The 16,107-nt window shown below is 40.2% G+C and overlaps 3 protein-coding genes across 3 annotated transcripts; 1 reads left to right on the forward strand and 2 right to left on the reverse strand.

The window, feature by feature from the left end:
- Positions 1-856: 856 nt before the first annotated feature.
- On the reverse strand, positions 857-8,910 carry faf2 (Fas associated factor family member 2). The gene is made up of 11 exons (XM_068714452.1): positions 8,807-8,910; positions 8,115-8,183; positions 7,319-7,453; positions 7,023-7,099; positions 6,805-6,943; positions 6,594-6,679; positions 5,720-5,811; positions 4,574-4,751; positions 3,946-4,117; positions 2,481-2,624; positions 857-2,118 (listed from the first exon to the last, which is right to left on the reverse strand). Exons 1-11 carry the CDS (start codon positions 8,867-8,869, stop codon positions 1,936-1,938), a joined length of 1,338 nt encoding a protein of 445 aa, XP_068570553.1. The 5' UTR covers positions 8,870-8,910; the 3' UTR covers positions 857-1,935.
- Positions 8,911-10,717: 1,807 nt separating this feature from the next.
- On the reverse strand, positions 10,718-13,063 carry pin4 (protein (peptidylprolyl cis/trans isomerase) NIMA-interacting, 4 (parvulin)). The gene is made up of 4 exons (XM_068715382.1): positions 12,906-13,063; positions 12,628-12,695; positions 11,908-12,027; positions 10,718-11,194 (listed from the first exon to the last, which is right to left on the reverse strand). Exons 1-4 carry the CDS (start codon positions 12,949-12,951, stop codon positions 11,036-11,038), a joined length of 393 nt encoding a protein of 130 aa, XP_068571483.1. The 5' UTR covers positions 12,952-13,063; the 3' UTR covers positions 10,718-11,035.
- Positions 13,064-13,717: 654 nt separating this feature from the next.
- On the forward strand, positions 13,718-15,864 carry nek12 (NIMA-related kinase 12). The gene is made up of 2 exons (XM_068715383.1): positions 13,718-14,864; positions 15,253-15,864. Exons 1-2 carry the CDS (start codon positions 13,766-13,768, stop codon positions 15,462-15,464), a joined length of 1,311 nt encoding a protein of 436 aa, XP_068571484.1. The 5' UTR covers positions 13,718-13,765; the 3' UTR covers positions 15,465-15,864.
- The last annotated feature ends 243 nt before the right edge of the window (positions 15,865-16,107 follow it).

Genomic DNA, 16,107 nt, shown 5'->3' on the forward strand with positions numbered 1-16,107 from the left:
GTTATTTTGACTTTCTTTCGACATACTATAACTTTTTTATGACTTAATTTAATAAACTATACTGACTTTCTCATGACATTTTTCAACATGTAATGCATACTATACTATATAATAGTTTGTCGAAATAAGTCATAAAAAAGTTATAGTATAGTATGTCGCATGAAAGTAATTTAAAAAAGTCATAGAAAAGAATGTAAAATAAGTAATTGTAAAGTGTGTCAACAAGTCATGAAAAAGTCATAGTATAGCCTGTCGTAAAAAAAAATCATAAAACGTCATTGTATAGTATGCTGAAGAAAGGGTTAAACAAAAAGGCATAGAAAAGTCACATTAATTTTTTTGACATAGGTAGGTGTTTTGTAAAAGTTTTTAATCTTTTTTTGACTTTTTTAATTACTTTTTTGTCATGCTATACTGTGACCTTTTTTTTCTTCGAAATGCTCTATTTTTTTTAGTTATCCCATTTTGCTATATAAGAAATCCACAAACAAATATATCATGAGATTATTATTTGAATCATCTCTGGGCTGTTTCCATATTTTCCCTTTTAGTAATTTACATATATATTATTATATTACTGCTTCTCAAGCTCTGCCCCCTTAATTAGGAATGACAACTTGTTGAAAGCTACCACATGCATGGCAACCAGTGGCACCTCGTGTCTGCTGCAGGAATTCCATTCCGTTATCAGTTATGTGACAATAATATGGTAATTACAAAAACTAATCTAAATCTAATCCACTCAACATTATGACTTCAGGGTCTCTTTTCACTCATCAAATAATCGCACAGTAAGGAGCTGCTTATGTGATGCACCATTACCATAATTAAGTGTTGTACATTCTCAATAAACCAACATTTTTAAAATTCTTTAATTTATAGTTGGAAAATTACATCTTTTCAGGAGCCCATTTAGATGTTACAGGCAAAACAGGCATCTATGAGTAACCACAGGCACACTATGGGCAGACTCGTACTTTACTAGATGAAGCCACATGGAAAACTGTGGCCTCGGTTAAGTATTGTGTTTTTAACTTCAATAGCTTGAGGCAGTCTGCTTCACATAGTAAACAACCTGCATTTGGTCATTTTATGACACAGACGAGTCAAAAAAACATTAAAAAAATGTAAGGTAAATTTGGGGATTTTAAATATCTAACTTATGTACAGGTCATGGCTCATTTAAAACAGGGTTCCCATATTTCCTTTATGTCCAAATCCACCAACCTGCTCCTTAAAGTAGTACATTTGCTCTCCACACCAGTAGATTAACAACCGTAGCAATGCCAACCACTCAAAACCAGTACTGTGCTTGACAATCACTGTGGAGGAAACATGCAAACTTAGGGGCAAAAAAGATTCAATTCAATTTGGACACATGGCTCAAACATCAAGTCTTTGACATAAAAATAGCCAATGCATTCACACCATCATAGAAATCTATACGTCTCCATGCTGCACCTGTGAGTGTCAGTAGGTATTAATACAACCTGCCTTCGTCAGTTGCTCACACATTAGGTAATTTGGGATATGGTTATAGTTTTGCATAAAGCTATGCTACTGTTTCAGTAAATTTCAGTTGATTATTTATGCTGCAAAAGTTACTGGTGGGAAAGGACAAGAATTATTTGATAGCTAGTAGAGAAAATGGAAAACTAACTCCTTTGTCCCCACGTATACAAAGAGGAGTTCAAGGAAGGACTTCAAGAAATATTTATTTTGATAAAATTCAAGACTTTCCAGGCTACTGGGAACCCTGTACACACAACCAAACAAGGACTGGATGCAGGGTGATTACATTTTTCCAGGTTATGATTTTATCTCAATGATCACTTGTGCATAATGGCCATTTAACAAAATAAGAAAAAGAAAAAAAGGGGGTGGTGGGGCATTGGAGGAAAACTGGTTTCCATTGTACAGGAGGTATGTCATCTATTAATCTTCTGTAAGGTCCTGAACAAAAAGGACTTCAGAGCGACTGAGTCCCGCCTCTTTCAGTGTGGGAGGGTTGGGTTGCTCTTCAGTCGGAAGGCAGGGCAAGACTCGACGAGGGAAGTTTGTAATGATCTGAAACTTCTCTGGGCTTTCTTTTAAAGAGAAGAGGAAGTCGTATATTACCTGTGAAAGAAAAAATAGTCAGGTGAATTGGCAAATAACCACTAGTGATGGTATATAGAGAAGAAATGCTTTGGAATTATGTAATATTTGAATGTGCGTCATGTGAGACCCATTACGGTATTTGAAAAAAAGATTTTTGTTTATGTGTGGACCAAGTCTGTATCACACGGACAAACTTCTAATAAGAGGAATGAGCTGGAGGAGCCTCCATATACTTAGCTGGACATTTCATACGCAACACTAAAATGAATTTGAACGAACGAGCGGATATCATTGTCAAATCTCCTGAAAACCACTGCATAAGATAATCAACACGGGTCAACCGGGTGTGTTCATGGGGTCTTGATAACAGTGGTACTTACCGTCAGAGACTGCCCAAAGAGGAATCGTCGCTCTACTCTTGTATCATTGGGCAGCTTAAACACTATTTTGACACTTTCTGGATCATCTACAGGTGGCTCTGGGGGAAGACATTCTGACTTCCTCTCCTTCTCCTCTTCGAGGTTCTGGAGTCAAAACAAAAAAGAAAGAATTTTATGCATGTTAAAGGGACAGTGTGCAGCATTTGGTAGCATCTAGTTGCAGATTGATGGCAAAAATTCTCTACCCCGATACAGGTCATTTAATTTAATTTCTAGATAACAATGTATCGATATAGCATGTTTCCTGGTAATTATATATATATATATATATATATATATATATATATATATATATATATATATATATATATATATATATATATATATATATAACCCCATGGTAAAGCCTATTGACACATCTTGGTCATAAATATGGATTCACCAGTACTGTTTAGATTGCAATTTTCTGGCCAATTCCGAAAAATTCTAAATGTTATCCTATTACTTTGTTTATGTCATCTATAGTGGTAATTTGCATAAAAATACACAATGATAAAGATATAAATGATTGTGTATATACTTAAATACTTGCTTTGATAAAAAATAATCTTGGAATTAGTAGTATTAATAATGTATTATAAGCTTCTTGGAGCTAGTGTTAGAGAGGAAATTATGACTTGTTTAACTTCCTAATAACTATTTTATAGCGCTGTGAAAACATCTCCTTCAAACAACTGTATTTTAAATATGTTTCCCGCAAAAAAACTGATTTTACAAATTAAGATTTGAACGAAGCTTCGCCCATTACTAATTTTTTTTACTTAAAGGCATCATATTTTAATCAAAGCAAATATAAAAAGAAAAAAGAAAAAAAATAATTATTTCCTAATCATTTGAATTGTTTGTTTCATTCAAATAGCCACTATTGATCACAATAACAAAGTAAAGGGATAATATTATAGAAGGGATAGAATTTAATAATAATATTTATAATTTTTGACAGTTTTCAGTCAAAAACAAGATTTGTCTAGAGCTTCGCTGTCAAATATAGCTCCTAGAAAGAAAATCTGATTCAGCAGGTCAAGCCTTAAAATAAATAAATCAGAACCCTAAAATTGCAATTGGTGCATCTCTAAAATCTAGTCATATGGCGTAGCCCTAATTTCAACCAACTGAAACTCCTCTCATGTGCCAAGTGAGCAAGAGAACTACGATGGTCGACGCAAAAACATGAATGGCCTTATGTGGTCTGGCCACTGTAGACACATTGTGGTGGAGCATGATGGACTCCGTGAAGACGACCCGCTCCGTATGTAGATATAAGCCGCTCATTCTAAGGTAACGAAAACACGATTCTTATTTTCACTAAAGAAAACATACTTACTAATATTATACTCCATTTCTACTAATAGATCCCCCTGAATGCTACACACTGGCCCTCGTTATCAGTTAAGGTAAAACTCACTTGTCGTCTTCGCTCCTCAGCAAGAGCACTCTGTCGGACCTTCTCCTCCTCTTGCCTCAGCTGCTCCTCCTCCTCCCTCTTCTTTCGGTCCTTCTCCTGGTCAGCACGGAGGGAGGCGAGATAGGCCTCGTCCTGCTGCTGCCTGAGCACTTGGGTCTGGTTCCTCTCCTCCCTGAAACAAAACATGTTCTGTACTTAGAAACTGTGAAACGTTCCTGGTATGCTGGCCGGGTGCAGTGGTTGCTTTAGACATTCAGGCTCGTAACAATTCCATCCTAATCTATTATTACTCATTTTAATTTGCAAGGAGAAAATCCCACAGCATCAGTGACGTAGCTACACTGGCACCGTACTGTGACCGCTCTGTGTCATGTAGTGGTCACAGATGCCTCCAGTCGGCCTTCAGATCTTTCCATCATTGTTCAATAAAAAGACAGTCAATGACGGAAACTATTCGGTTGAAGTAAACAGAGACAGATTCACTGTGATTTGAAGAAAGCGGACATTTCAATATCTAGCTTTGAACAACTTAGACAAAAAGTAAAAAAAGCATAAAACTAGGAAAAGACTTCACCAATGAGATGTCTCATGTCAAGCAATATAATGTGAGTTTATTGATTTGAAGTACCGTTCCATGCGCTCTGACATCAGATGTGTTTGGTTGGCATCCATGATGAAGGTGAGCTGATTGATGAAGTCCTCTGGCTGAATGACGCCCTCGAGCCTGCCCACCACTGTCATCTTGCGGTCCTTCAGCATGATCATGGCCAGGAATGGGTAGGTGTTCTCTCGCAATGCTTGGGACACTGAAACGCACCCAAATATCACGCAGTCAAATCTCACTGCTCGTATACATTTTATTTATCTAATTAGACGGCCGACTCGTCCGAACGCTCGCACACAAAACAAACCATATCCCACTTAGTCATTGTGGTAGCTAGCATGCTATTAGCTTGCTTAAGATTTGAGTTCTGCACTGAGACTTTAATTGCCTCCCAGTAAGTACTGCGACACAGGAGAGGTGAATAGCATTTTGTTTGTAGCATTAAAAGCATCAACAAATGACATTTGAGAAAGTCAACATGTACATGTTTTCAGAAGCCATCTCCCAATTACTATTGATAATCCACAGGACTCATTGCCCCCTTTATTCTTTTGAGGATTTTCACAAACAAATATCTTTTCTTGTATCAGTGTGGTGACAGAAGTTCCAATTAACTCAAAACCTGACACTATAAACACAGTAAAGGACAACCACCATAGGCATTTTACCCATATTCAAATCCTCCAGTTTTAGATCATCTCATATCTCCTTCATACAGGAGGCATATATGAAGTGTGCCTACATGTGTATTGATTGAACCACAAACACAGCACATCTGGTCTCCTCATTATGTCATGCTCTCATGTCCTCGTCTGGGTCAAGATAACAATCCTGGCAGAACAAATGATACATGTACAGGAAATGTTTTGTATATAATTCCAATTTGTCTGGCGTGCCTTTAGCACTTTCTAGGAACTGTTAACTTCCCACACTTCTAGGAAGACATATCATGCTGTGTTCAACATCATACCAAATTTGCTGAGTTCATCATAACAAGTTATATAAACCGTTTCTTATTAAACCAATTGTGTTCGGTCCAATCCTAGGTTATATGACGATGATTTTCTTCAACAGTGATAGATATTTTTCATGATCAGAGCAGCGCATGCTACATATTCATTAACAGCTGACACAAAAAATGGTGGGTGGAATAACAAAAGATTTGAATACCTCTGTAGCCCTCAGGCTTGCTGGTTGAGCATGCCCAAAAGAGCATTTGTGTGTTGAGGAAGGTTACGACCTCTTCTGTACATAACGTAGAGCTAGGAAAGTGACAAATTAGTAGCACAAAATAAAGCACTTATAAAGGGAAAGTCTGTTTCATGTGCACATGAATACAAAAACACAGGTTTTATATAAATATATTAATATTAGGGGTGTAACGGTTCACAAAATTCTCAGTTCGGTTCAATACGATACAGTGGTGCTACGGTTCGGTACGTTTTCAATACAGCAAAAAAGCAGAAATGCCAAATCCTCGCTGGGGAGACTCAAGTAGTCCTTAATAATGAAAGGTCGTGTTTGATACTTAAGATCTTCTCTAAAATATTCCTCTATAAACTCAAACAGACACATTTCCTGGAAAGTAAAAAAGTTTGTGTCCGTCCTCTCTAAAGCCGCTAACCGTTAGTTCAGACGTCCGCTCCGTAGGTCTGATAACGCCGCTGGACACGCCACTCACTAATCGCTCCATTAACAGCTGGTTCCTCCGTAATAATGCAGACTTTAACTGAACAACAGCTGCTAGTAAAGACAACACGGTCAACAACGCCTGTTATCAGTTCTCCATGTTGAATTAACCTGGTAGTCGATCGGTAATCAAGACTGTTGTTTGTGAACATCTGGTCATGTGACAGGACCGTGGTGAATCAGGGAAGGATAGCACGTTACGTCGGGTGGGTTGCCATGTTTGAGCGCAGTGGTAAAAACAAAAGCAACTGTATGACAGAAATACAATGACACTGAGCAATGACAGGCGCTATGTAACACATTCTCATGGTTGACACTCAATCGATGTAGATATGTAAGGTAATAACTATCATACCGGCAAAACTCGTCAGTGTCTTGATGATCCTCCCCATGAAGGTACACTAATAAGTAGCGGAGCTCCCGTTTGGCATCATTCAATGCCTACACGTTTCAGGGGGAACAAAAGCAACGCAACGTATTGCATTTTCACCTTGTCTGCCAACTAAAATTGATTGAGAGCTGAACAAATGTATGTTTGTATATGGGCATCTGCTCACTGAACTCACCTGGCTGTATGTTCCCTGGTAAAATACAGGGTGTGACCGACCGTACTTCTCCTCAAAACTATGAATGAAGGACACAACATCTCCGACTGGGTCTGTCACACGGCCACGAGGATCTGGCCTGACGAAACGCAGGGCGAACCTTAAAGAAAAAGGACATTGTGGTGACCAATAGCCTTCCTCTAATCTGCAGCTCCAACTTTTCAATGTGCTTAACTTACCTGAATATGTCCAGAAGTGTGTAATATGTAAATCTGAAAGGTAGCATTATCAAGTAGTAACTCCATCCTAATAATCCCTGAAAAGAACAAACAGAGCAGTCTATAATATGTAGACAGTAGAAAATGGGTAGAACACCAAATTACAGAATGCCACTAAAATACAATTCTAAATAACAATATCACTTAGAAAAAAACTACTTAGATTTAACATTCTTCAATGATGTGGTGAAAACATTGAACATCTATGTAGACATTCCATCTTAAAACACAAACATTAAAAGGACCTGCAGACTCACCCTGGGTTGTGGCCTTGAGACGATGTAACTATATACTCTATGGTCTGCTGTATTAACCTGTAATGGTCTGGATGGTGGAGGGTTAAACACGCTGGGCACTCCTTCCTGCTCATTAAGTCTGTCCTGTACTGCAGCCTGAAACGGATACATTCAAGTGCATCATATTAAGAGTCAAGACCTTCAATAAACCAAAAGAAAAGAATGACAGATGAATCATAGCAAACCAGAACAGTTCACAAAATCTGTATAAGATTAAAGATGTAAATAGTGAAGGGCTTGGCTGTACATCAACCTTTTAGAAAATGCAAATTCCTTTATATATGTTTTTCATACATCAAATCTTGTAATTGTAGGGTGTTGACACAGTTAGATGCATTTGTTATAAGAAGTATCATATAGGCGTAGCTCTGTGGTCCAGGGACAGAGAGATAGCAGATGCATCAGAGCAGAGGAGAAATTAACAGTAAAGTTGTCCATTGGTAGTAAATGTACAATGTAGGTTTCAGTTTGTATATGAATTAACACTGCAGCTCCTAAAGACCAATATTTGAGGCTGTGAGCATATTCATAATTGTCATATGACATAGGAGAGCTAGAAATCTGGTCTGTTTGACAAAGTAACATTAACTACACAATAACACTTTAGATGGGTAATCCAGAACAACAATTTGATGAAAATGGCATGATTATTTTGTTGAATTTATTGAATTAAAGCAGACCTCAATTATGTGTCTCACGATGCATGTGTTGTGATAACAGTGCTTGTGACGTCTCACATGTGGCTCTGACGACTTACCTCTATGTTCCAATTATGCTGTTCTAATGTTCGACGACATTGGTCCATTGATTCCAAACCAGTTAGGTCCTGTTAGAAAGAGAAAGTGAGTCTGAAGGCCTCAAGTTGATTGTTTATCCCAAGCAGTATAGCGTTACAGGTTAGCGAGAGTAACCTCCCCAAAAGCATCAAGAGTTCATAACGGCATCACTCGTATTGTCACAAAACCAACAATTTGATTTAGCATAGCTAAAAACAGTGATGTAGCTGATGAATGTAAATGACAGCTCGATCATCATTGCTGTGCTGTTTACTCAGCACGTCTCTAGTTGGGAGCGTCAGTGGACACGGAGCGGTACCGTTAGCCAATTTAACGGCATTAAACACGCAGCACGGGTGATGTTGGTTAACACAGTTGGATTTGGTATGTCTTTGAGTATTATATAGTAAACATTAAGCAGTTTAAGTACACCAATTGACCGTAAAGTCTCCTAACTTGTTAGCTAGCTTAGCTAATATTAGCTAGCTTTGCTAACGTTAGCTCTGACTCAAGTTGACGGGTAACACTAGGGGGCTAGGGGTAAGTTGACAATGCAAAAAGCGTCTGAACACGGACGGTTCCGCCTATTTACGGTGGCTCAGCACCAACAACTGTGTATTAACTTATGGTGGATGAAATAGACAAATGTTACTGTGGAATTTAGGCTGTCTACCTGAAATTGAAGGAGCTTTTCTGTCTGCGCCTGAGATAATTCTGGCTCCTCTGGCGCCGCCATCTTACCTCGCCAATCATCTAGCAAGGCGTAACGACGTCAACGGTCTTTTCCTGGTGATGGCTGTGCTCTCACTGCGTCTGCGCTCTACTGCCGCCTAGCGGTCTGGATGTCATCAGTGGGATCACAGCTCTAGGTTATTAAAAACATGGTCCACAACACTGAAAACTATCTTCGTATTATTTGCATTGATCGTACTTGATCTCTAAGCGGCGGTGTACACTCAACATTGATGCTAATTAGTTAAGAAGATATTTGTACAAAATTAAATGTTCAATATTGATATTGACCAAATAATTAACTGAGATAATTGATTACATTACATTACATTACATTACAGTCATTTAGCAGATGCTTTTATCCAAAGCGACTTACAATAAGTGCATTCAACATTGGTAATCAAAAGAACTACTAGTCACCAGAAGTCATAAGTACATTTCCTTTTCCAAACAAGCATCTAAGAGCATGAAGCAGAGCATAACTCAGAGCCAAAGTACAGAAACAAGAAAAACAGTTAGTGCTATAAGTAATACGAATACAATAAGTGCGACAAGCTAGTATGAAAACAATAAGCGCTAAGTGGAAGACTCAGGGTAGCACTTCCTGAAGAGGTGGGTTTTCAGCCTGCGCCGAAAGATGGGCAGCGACTCCGCTGTCCTGACGTCAGTGGGAAGTTCATTCCACCATTGTGGGGCCAGGACAGAAAACAGACGTGACCGGGTCGATCGGCCGCCAGGACCTCTGAGCGACGGGGCAACCAATCGCCCCGAGGCAGCAGAGCGAAGTGGTCGGGCGGGGGTGTAGGGCTTGACCATGGCCTGGAGATAGGAAGGAGCTGTTCCTTTCACTGCCCTGTAGGCTAGCACCAGAGTCTTAAACTGGATGAGCTCTTACAGGTAGCCAGTGTAGAGAACGGAGAAATTAAGTTGTGTGGGAGAACTTGGGGCGATTGAACACCAGGCGAGCTGCGGCTTTCTGGACAAGCTCCAGAGGTCTGATGGCCGACGCCGGGGCTCCGGCGAGTAGAGAGTTGCAGTAGTCCAGGCGGGAGATGACAAGAGCCTGGATGAGAACCTGCGCCGTCTCGTCAGTCAGGAAGGGACGAATCCTCCTGATGTTGTAGAGCAGGAATCTGCAGGAGCGTGTAACGGATGAAATGTTTGCCGAGAATGACAGTTGGTCATCCAGGGTCACACCCAGGTTCCTCGCAGTCCGAGTTGGCGTCACCACGGTATCATCAATGGTGATGGACAGGTCCCGGTGCGGGCAACCCTTCTCCGGGAGGAACAGTAGCTCAGTTTTGTCTAGGTTGAGCTTGAGGTGGTGTGTCGTCATCCACTTCGAGATGTCAGCCAAACACGCAGCGATGCGCGTCTCCACTTGGGTGTCACGGGGGGGGGGGGGGGGGGGGGGATGACAAGACCAGCTGGGTGTCATTGGCATAACAATGGTAAGAGAAGTCATGCGAGCGAATAACAGAACCCAGAGATGTTGTGTAGAGCGAGAAGAGAAGGGGGCCCAGGACTGACCCTTGCGGAACCCCCGTAGTCAGCATTGATGCTGCTTTCTTTGGTAAATGTAAGTGTTTTTTTTAATATTATTGGTGTTTTATTTAAACAATTATAAAAATATTCTCCTTGTTCAGTTTGGACTAACAGCTGGCTGGAAGTTATATACAGAAATTTAATTGAATTGATGTTTACATCAGTTTTGCCATCACAAATATGATGGGCAATACCTCCCTTTCTGAAAGACTTTAAAGCAGAAGGTTTTAAGAGTGCAGCTGACACTCCTAATCCTGTCTCTGTCACACTCTCATACACACAGAAACAAACACTGCGCAATTTGTGCTACTTGAGTGAAAACAGATTTATTTGGCCGTTTGTGGTGAAATTTCCACCAACTTTATCATTCTAAAAAAAGATATCCAGTGAATTATGTAAATGTAAAAGTTAAGCTTGTAAGAACATTCCCCTCCGGTTGAATTGTCAGTAAGGAGGTGTAGATTTGACAAAGACAAGATCATTTCTTTTGTTCTATTCTAAACATTCTGTAAATTAAAAAGCAAACATTGCATTGAAAAGGAAAGATCAGGAAATAATCAGTTTCACAATATAGCACACCGTCTAATTTGTATGTCATCATTTCAAAGTGTTCAGCGACGCCACGTCACTTTTTCCCCTCCACCATAATGATGTGGTACCCAAACTTTGTCTTGACAGGAGGGTCTGTGTAGACTGGTTTATCCATTGAACTGATAGAGAGGGCAAACGCTGCATCCTGGAAAGGTCCAACCATCGATCCTCGCGTCATCCACCCCAGATCACCCTGTCATGAACAGAACAATCACGATGAAAACACACACGATGCACCTAACATGGGTACCAAGCCAGGATAAAAGTGAGTGAAGACGAGCAACAAAGGCAAACGGAGATTTTAACAACTGTGAGCAATGCAGGAAGTTGAATGGCTTCAGTTTCGAGGCCCAATTAGGTCACAGATAAGGATATGAGGTAAACGCTTAGTTGTACGGTGATGATTCCAACAGATCAAATATTTACGTGGTGAGTAACAGCCTGACGTTTCCCAGTATCTAATAGTACACCAGTGGAGGTGTGGTGCAGGTGTGAATATAAGCAGGAACAGATAATGAAAAAATAGCCCAATTGCTCAGCCAAATTTCTGTAATGAGTAATGGGGAAGTAAATATTATTACCAGTCTGGAATTCATCACCCATGAAGACTCATTGTGAGGTTATGGCCTGATCATCATATTTATCATCTTCCATATTTAACACTAGCACTCAGAATGTATTCAGCTTTGTAAAGCAGCGCCTGAATTAGGATGAAGCTTTTACCAACTAAACAGTATACAGTCATAATTATGTGCTGTGTAGACAGAAAACCATAGAGACGACCATCGCAGTTAAAGCTTACAGTCAATACTGTGGTATAATTTGAATAAAGCTATTAAAGAGCTAACACAATCATGTTAAAAATGGACCAAAACTGCACCACTGATTAGGAGTGCATGTTCTTACTCCTTGTCTCGCTTTGTCTTCACTGTATTGTGACGCGACTTCACTGAAACGGACTCCGGCCTTCAGTTTCTCCATTGCCTCCATGCATTTTCCATGTTTTTCACAGAGGATGTGTCGAACCTGGGGGAGATATACAGATCATTAAAGCACAGTTAGACGTCAAAACGGGTTAAGAGGCAACCTATAACTACTGAAACAGTACTAGATCATGTATACAGGATATAATGTAAATAAAGCTCCAAAATTCCTAAATATTTTCCGGTCCTAGCTCTCCCTCCTTTGTGTCGCAAAGCTGATGTTTTTGCAGCCATAATGCTTTTTTTTCCCCCAGTAATAGTCGAGAGATTTTAATTATTTTCAGAGAACAAACTATATCTCTGAAGTGTATTTAATAAAAAATATACATATTCCCATAATTGCTGGAAGATCTCTACATTAAATGATTTCAAAGGTGACAACAGGTTTTATATTGTCTATTGTAGAACACAGCACTGTGTCTTTATTGATTCACTTGTTTTGTTTTTACTTCTCATCAGGGATGCCCATGTAAGTGCATAATCTGGTCCAGACTAATTCAGACATTTCCTTTGAGCCAAAAATGACTTTGAGGTAGAAGGAAGAGACGAGGGCAGTCATGGTTTTATTAAAAAATACCCCTGTTATGTCATATTAAAAGTGAATTTGCAGTGTAGCTTTGGATGAAGGTGTAATTAACGTTACCTTCACAGCAGTGCCTCCCTTTGGTGCTTTCTCTTTTTTGTCAGCGTCTGCACTTCCTGAAGCTGCTCCTACACAACATGACAACATAGCAGCAGTTAAACCATTTTTTTAAAAAACACAACAAAAAATCATATTGTCGCAAGCAATACTATCATGTTAAATCTAGTGAACGAGCTGCATCACCACATGGGAGCGTGTAAAACAGTTGTTTGCTACCGGGCTAATTAAAACAGTTCATTACATGTAAATAACAACAGATAGCTTAATGGACCACTAACTTTCACCGCCCTTGACACCTTTTCCACCTTTTCCCTTTGGTGGCATTTTAGATTAACATTGACTGAAGTTCAAGAGTTAATGCAAAAGAAAACACTGCAATAGCATGCGATCATAACATGCGCAGTAAGCTGCGCACTTAGCTCGTGTTTCTTCTTCTTTAACATTTATCGGCACACTGCAGCCACTCGACGTCTATACCGCCACCTGGTGAAATGTACCTCGGTGTGCAGTCTCAAATAATACAACCGGACAAAAACATAATAAAATAGGGTTGGCCTACAGTATGTGTGCCTAAATGTAATTGTGTAACAACATTTAAAAATATGTATATTATCTTTAATTTGTTAGTGTCAAGTTCAGTCCGAGGTCTATCTTGGACTTTAGTTTTGTTATTGACATAGCCTATACTCTAATAAACGTTTAGTATCTTTTTCATGTCATAAAAACGTATAATTCATTGAGTTATTTAACAGGAATGTCGTATTCATTTAGCTACGACATGCACATTAAAGGGTTAAATAAAAGGCTATTTTTCATCTGTAGTCCCCTGGACAGATGTTATAGTCACCCTAATAAAGAAAGTCAAAACAATAAACAACAAACAGGGCCTTTCTCAATATGCGTACTTCTCTGTACTTGTGAACTTGGGTATAGAGAAAGGTCCACAGAGAAGTATTGAACTCTTTTATTTACTTCCTGTTCCATTTCCCTTCGTCGGAGCGAGGTATAGTTCCCACGGCAACGAGACTGTACACAAACTCTCCGCGACACGTGTTGACAGCTGGTGGAGCGCTTCCCACCGCGACGCTGTTTTGAGTCATTCTCAAGGAGCTTTTATTCGTCGCCTCAGAGACAACACATGGAGAAGTACGAGAAGGTGTTGTGTCTGGGCAGGGGAGGAGCAGCGGACGTGTTCCTGATGAGGCACGTAGAGGGCAAGAGCCTGTTTGCGGTGAAGAAGATCAAAGTTGAGGACACGAGGAGAGAAAAAACACAGAGGGCAATTCTCCAGGAGGCTGAGATCCTGAGTAGGTTGGAGCACCCTCACGTAGTAAAATGCCACGAAGCCTTCGCGAACACTGACGGATTCATTTACATTGTGATGAACTACTGCGATGGGGGGACATTAGATGACAAAGTGAAAGAGAGGAAACCAACGGAGTTTTTCACAGAGGATACTGTGATGGGGTGGTTTGTACAGGTCGCTGTGGCTTTAAATTACATACACGGGGCTAAAATACTACACAGGGACATCAAAACATCAAATGTACTGCTAACAAAGCAAGGTATGGTGAAGTTAGGGGACTTTGGGATATCCAGAGTAATGACCAACACGGCGGACATGTCATCCACATGTGTCGGGACACCCAGCTACCTCAGTCCTGAGCTGTGCCAGGATGTCCCGTACAGCTCCAAGTCTGATATCTGGGCTCTTGGCTGTCTGCTGTATGAGATCTGTGCTCTCAGACCTCCGTTTGCGGCCACAAACCTCCTGAGTCTGTTCTACAAGATCACCAAAGGAGAGTACGATCCCGTGCCCAATAGCTATTCTGACGACATCTCCTCCTTGATCCAGAGAATGCTCTGCCTCAACCCAGAAAACAGGCCAACTGCTGTCTGGATGCTGAACACTGCTTATGTGCAAGAGCACCTCAAGTCCATCAAACACACAGTGACCAACTGTGTTCATGTGAAAAGCTGTGACATAAATAAAGAAGAAAAAAACTCCACACTACAGCCAGATGTTCTCAGTCCGTCCCACGCATGGGAAGAACAAGAGCACACCATGGAGGCCGGTTCCAGTGATGTGGAGGACGAACATGGTGCTTTGTGTGTTGGAGGACACAACCACTGTGACTATCCGGAGGACTTTGATGAAGAGGAGAGTTTGCCGTCTCTTGAGGAGCACAGTGAGCACCTGGGGTCGCCGATGAGGAGCGATTCTGCTGAGCCTATTGGTAATGTGGAGATGCAAAGTGAAGCACTCATAACACCGTGTAAAATACCCAAGTCCTTAAATCAAAATCCTACTGAAGTAAAAGTACTATCAGCAAAATGACTCATTCTGCAGCAAAATGGTCCGGATTCTTATTTTATTATATAGCCTATTACATTGATGACTAGTGCATCAATCCATAGGCATAATGTCACTGCTAGTTTTAACTACTTAGGTCAACACATTGCACAGTATATACCTCTCAATCGTTTAGTAGATACTGTATATGACTCATTGTCAAAGATCATTTCAGGTCAGCATTGATGAAAAACAGCCAGCTGTGATACTCTGAAAAAGGGTGTGCAGGATTTTCAAAGCAAAAGCCTGGAACCCTCCTTTCTCTCTTGCAGTATTTTCAGAGGCCTCCGATGTCTCAGGGCAAGCTGAATATCCAGATGACTTTGAGGAAGCCGATGTGGAAGAAGAATATGAGGATGAAGCCGCCTCAGCGCACTCTGCTGCTCCTCAGCAGCCACATGATGATTCAGCGGAAGAGGAGTTTCAGCTCTGCGATGCTGGAGGATTGACCGTCACACTGAAAGCCCTGAAAGAAAAGGGCTAAAAAAAGGACCGCTATTGCGATGGACCGCAAGGTGAAATAAAGGGACCGTAGGAAGTGGAACGGTGAAATATCTGACAAGTGCCTTGTTTGTGAAGTGTTTTATGCAATTGCTGTTAAAAATAAATATTTGAGAGATCCCATAGTGCTGAAATAGGATGTGTTACTGCTAGATGATGTTGAAAACACTTGGTGGGGCTAGAGCGAATGAATTCCTGCTCAGTGTGTGCTGTGAGTGACGTGAATATTTCTGACTGAGGTTTCTGATTAGCATCAGAAGGTGATGATGATGACAATGATGGTGGTAATGATGAATTAAAGAAATGACTGGATTATCATACATATTTCTTGAAACTAATTTTCTATTCAACAAAAGCTTGTACAGTAAATATCCGATCACTTTGATATTTGATTCTTACAGAAAAAATAGCACTAGCCAGGGTTTCATAACTTGATGTTAACTATGTAACATAGCAAATCATAATGTCCAAAAACATATACAAGCACCAGCAGGACGTCCCAGATGTTTGATTCACATCTTCTACATATCCAATGCTTCATATTGTATGTATTATATTCTCTCAACTTTCTCTCTCAGTGTTTGTTATGTTATAACACAAGATTTGAAATGAAATAACTTAAGTTT

This window comes from Cebidichthys violaceus, unplaced genomic scaffold (assembly GCF_023349555.1).
Source record: "Cebidichthys violaceus isolate CVI_PGR_0920_01 unplaced genomic scaffold, fCebVio1.0.p SCAF_2, whole genome shotgun sequence".
Lineage (NCBI taxonomy): Eukaryota > Metazoa > Chordata > Actinopteri > Perciformes > Stichaeidae > Cebidichthys > Cebidichthys violaceus.

Coding starts and splice junctions, on each gene's coding strand:
- faf2 (XM_068714452.1), bottom strand. CDS start 8,869: ATGGCGGCGCCAGAGGAGCCAGAATTATCTCAGGCGCAGACAGAAAAG. Junction 4,752..5,719: donor CAAGCCTGAGGGCTACAGAG/GTATTCAAATCT, acceptor GGTGCGTTTCAG/TGTCCCAAGCATTGCGAGAG. Junction 4,118..4,573: donor ATGTCAGAGCGCATGGAACG/GTACTTCAAATC, acceptor GTTTTGTTTCAG/GGAGGAGAGGAACCAGACCC.
- pin4 (XM_068715382.1), bottom strand. CDS start 12,951: ATGCCACCAAAGGGAAAAGGTGGAAAAGGTGTCAAGGGCGGTGAAA. Junction 12,028..12,627: donor AGGGAGGCACTGCTGTGAAG/GTAACGTTAATT, acceptor TATCTCCCCCAG/GTTCGACACATCCTCTGTGA. Junction 11,195..11,907: donor AAGACAAAGCGAGACAAGGA/GTAAGAACATGC, acceptor TGTTCATGACAG/GGTGATCTGGGGTGGATGAC.
- nek12 (XM_068715383.1), top strand. CDS start 13,766: ATGGAGAAGTACGAGAAGGTGTTGTGTCTGGGCAGGGGAGGAGCAGCG. Junction 14,865..15,252: donor CGATTCTGCTGAGCCTATTG/GTAATGTGGAGA, acceptor TCTCTCTTGCAG/TATTTTCAGAGGCCTCCGAT.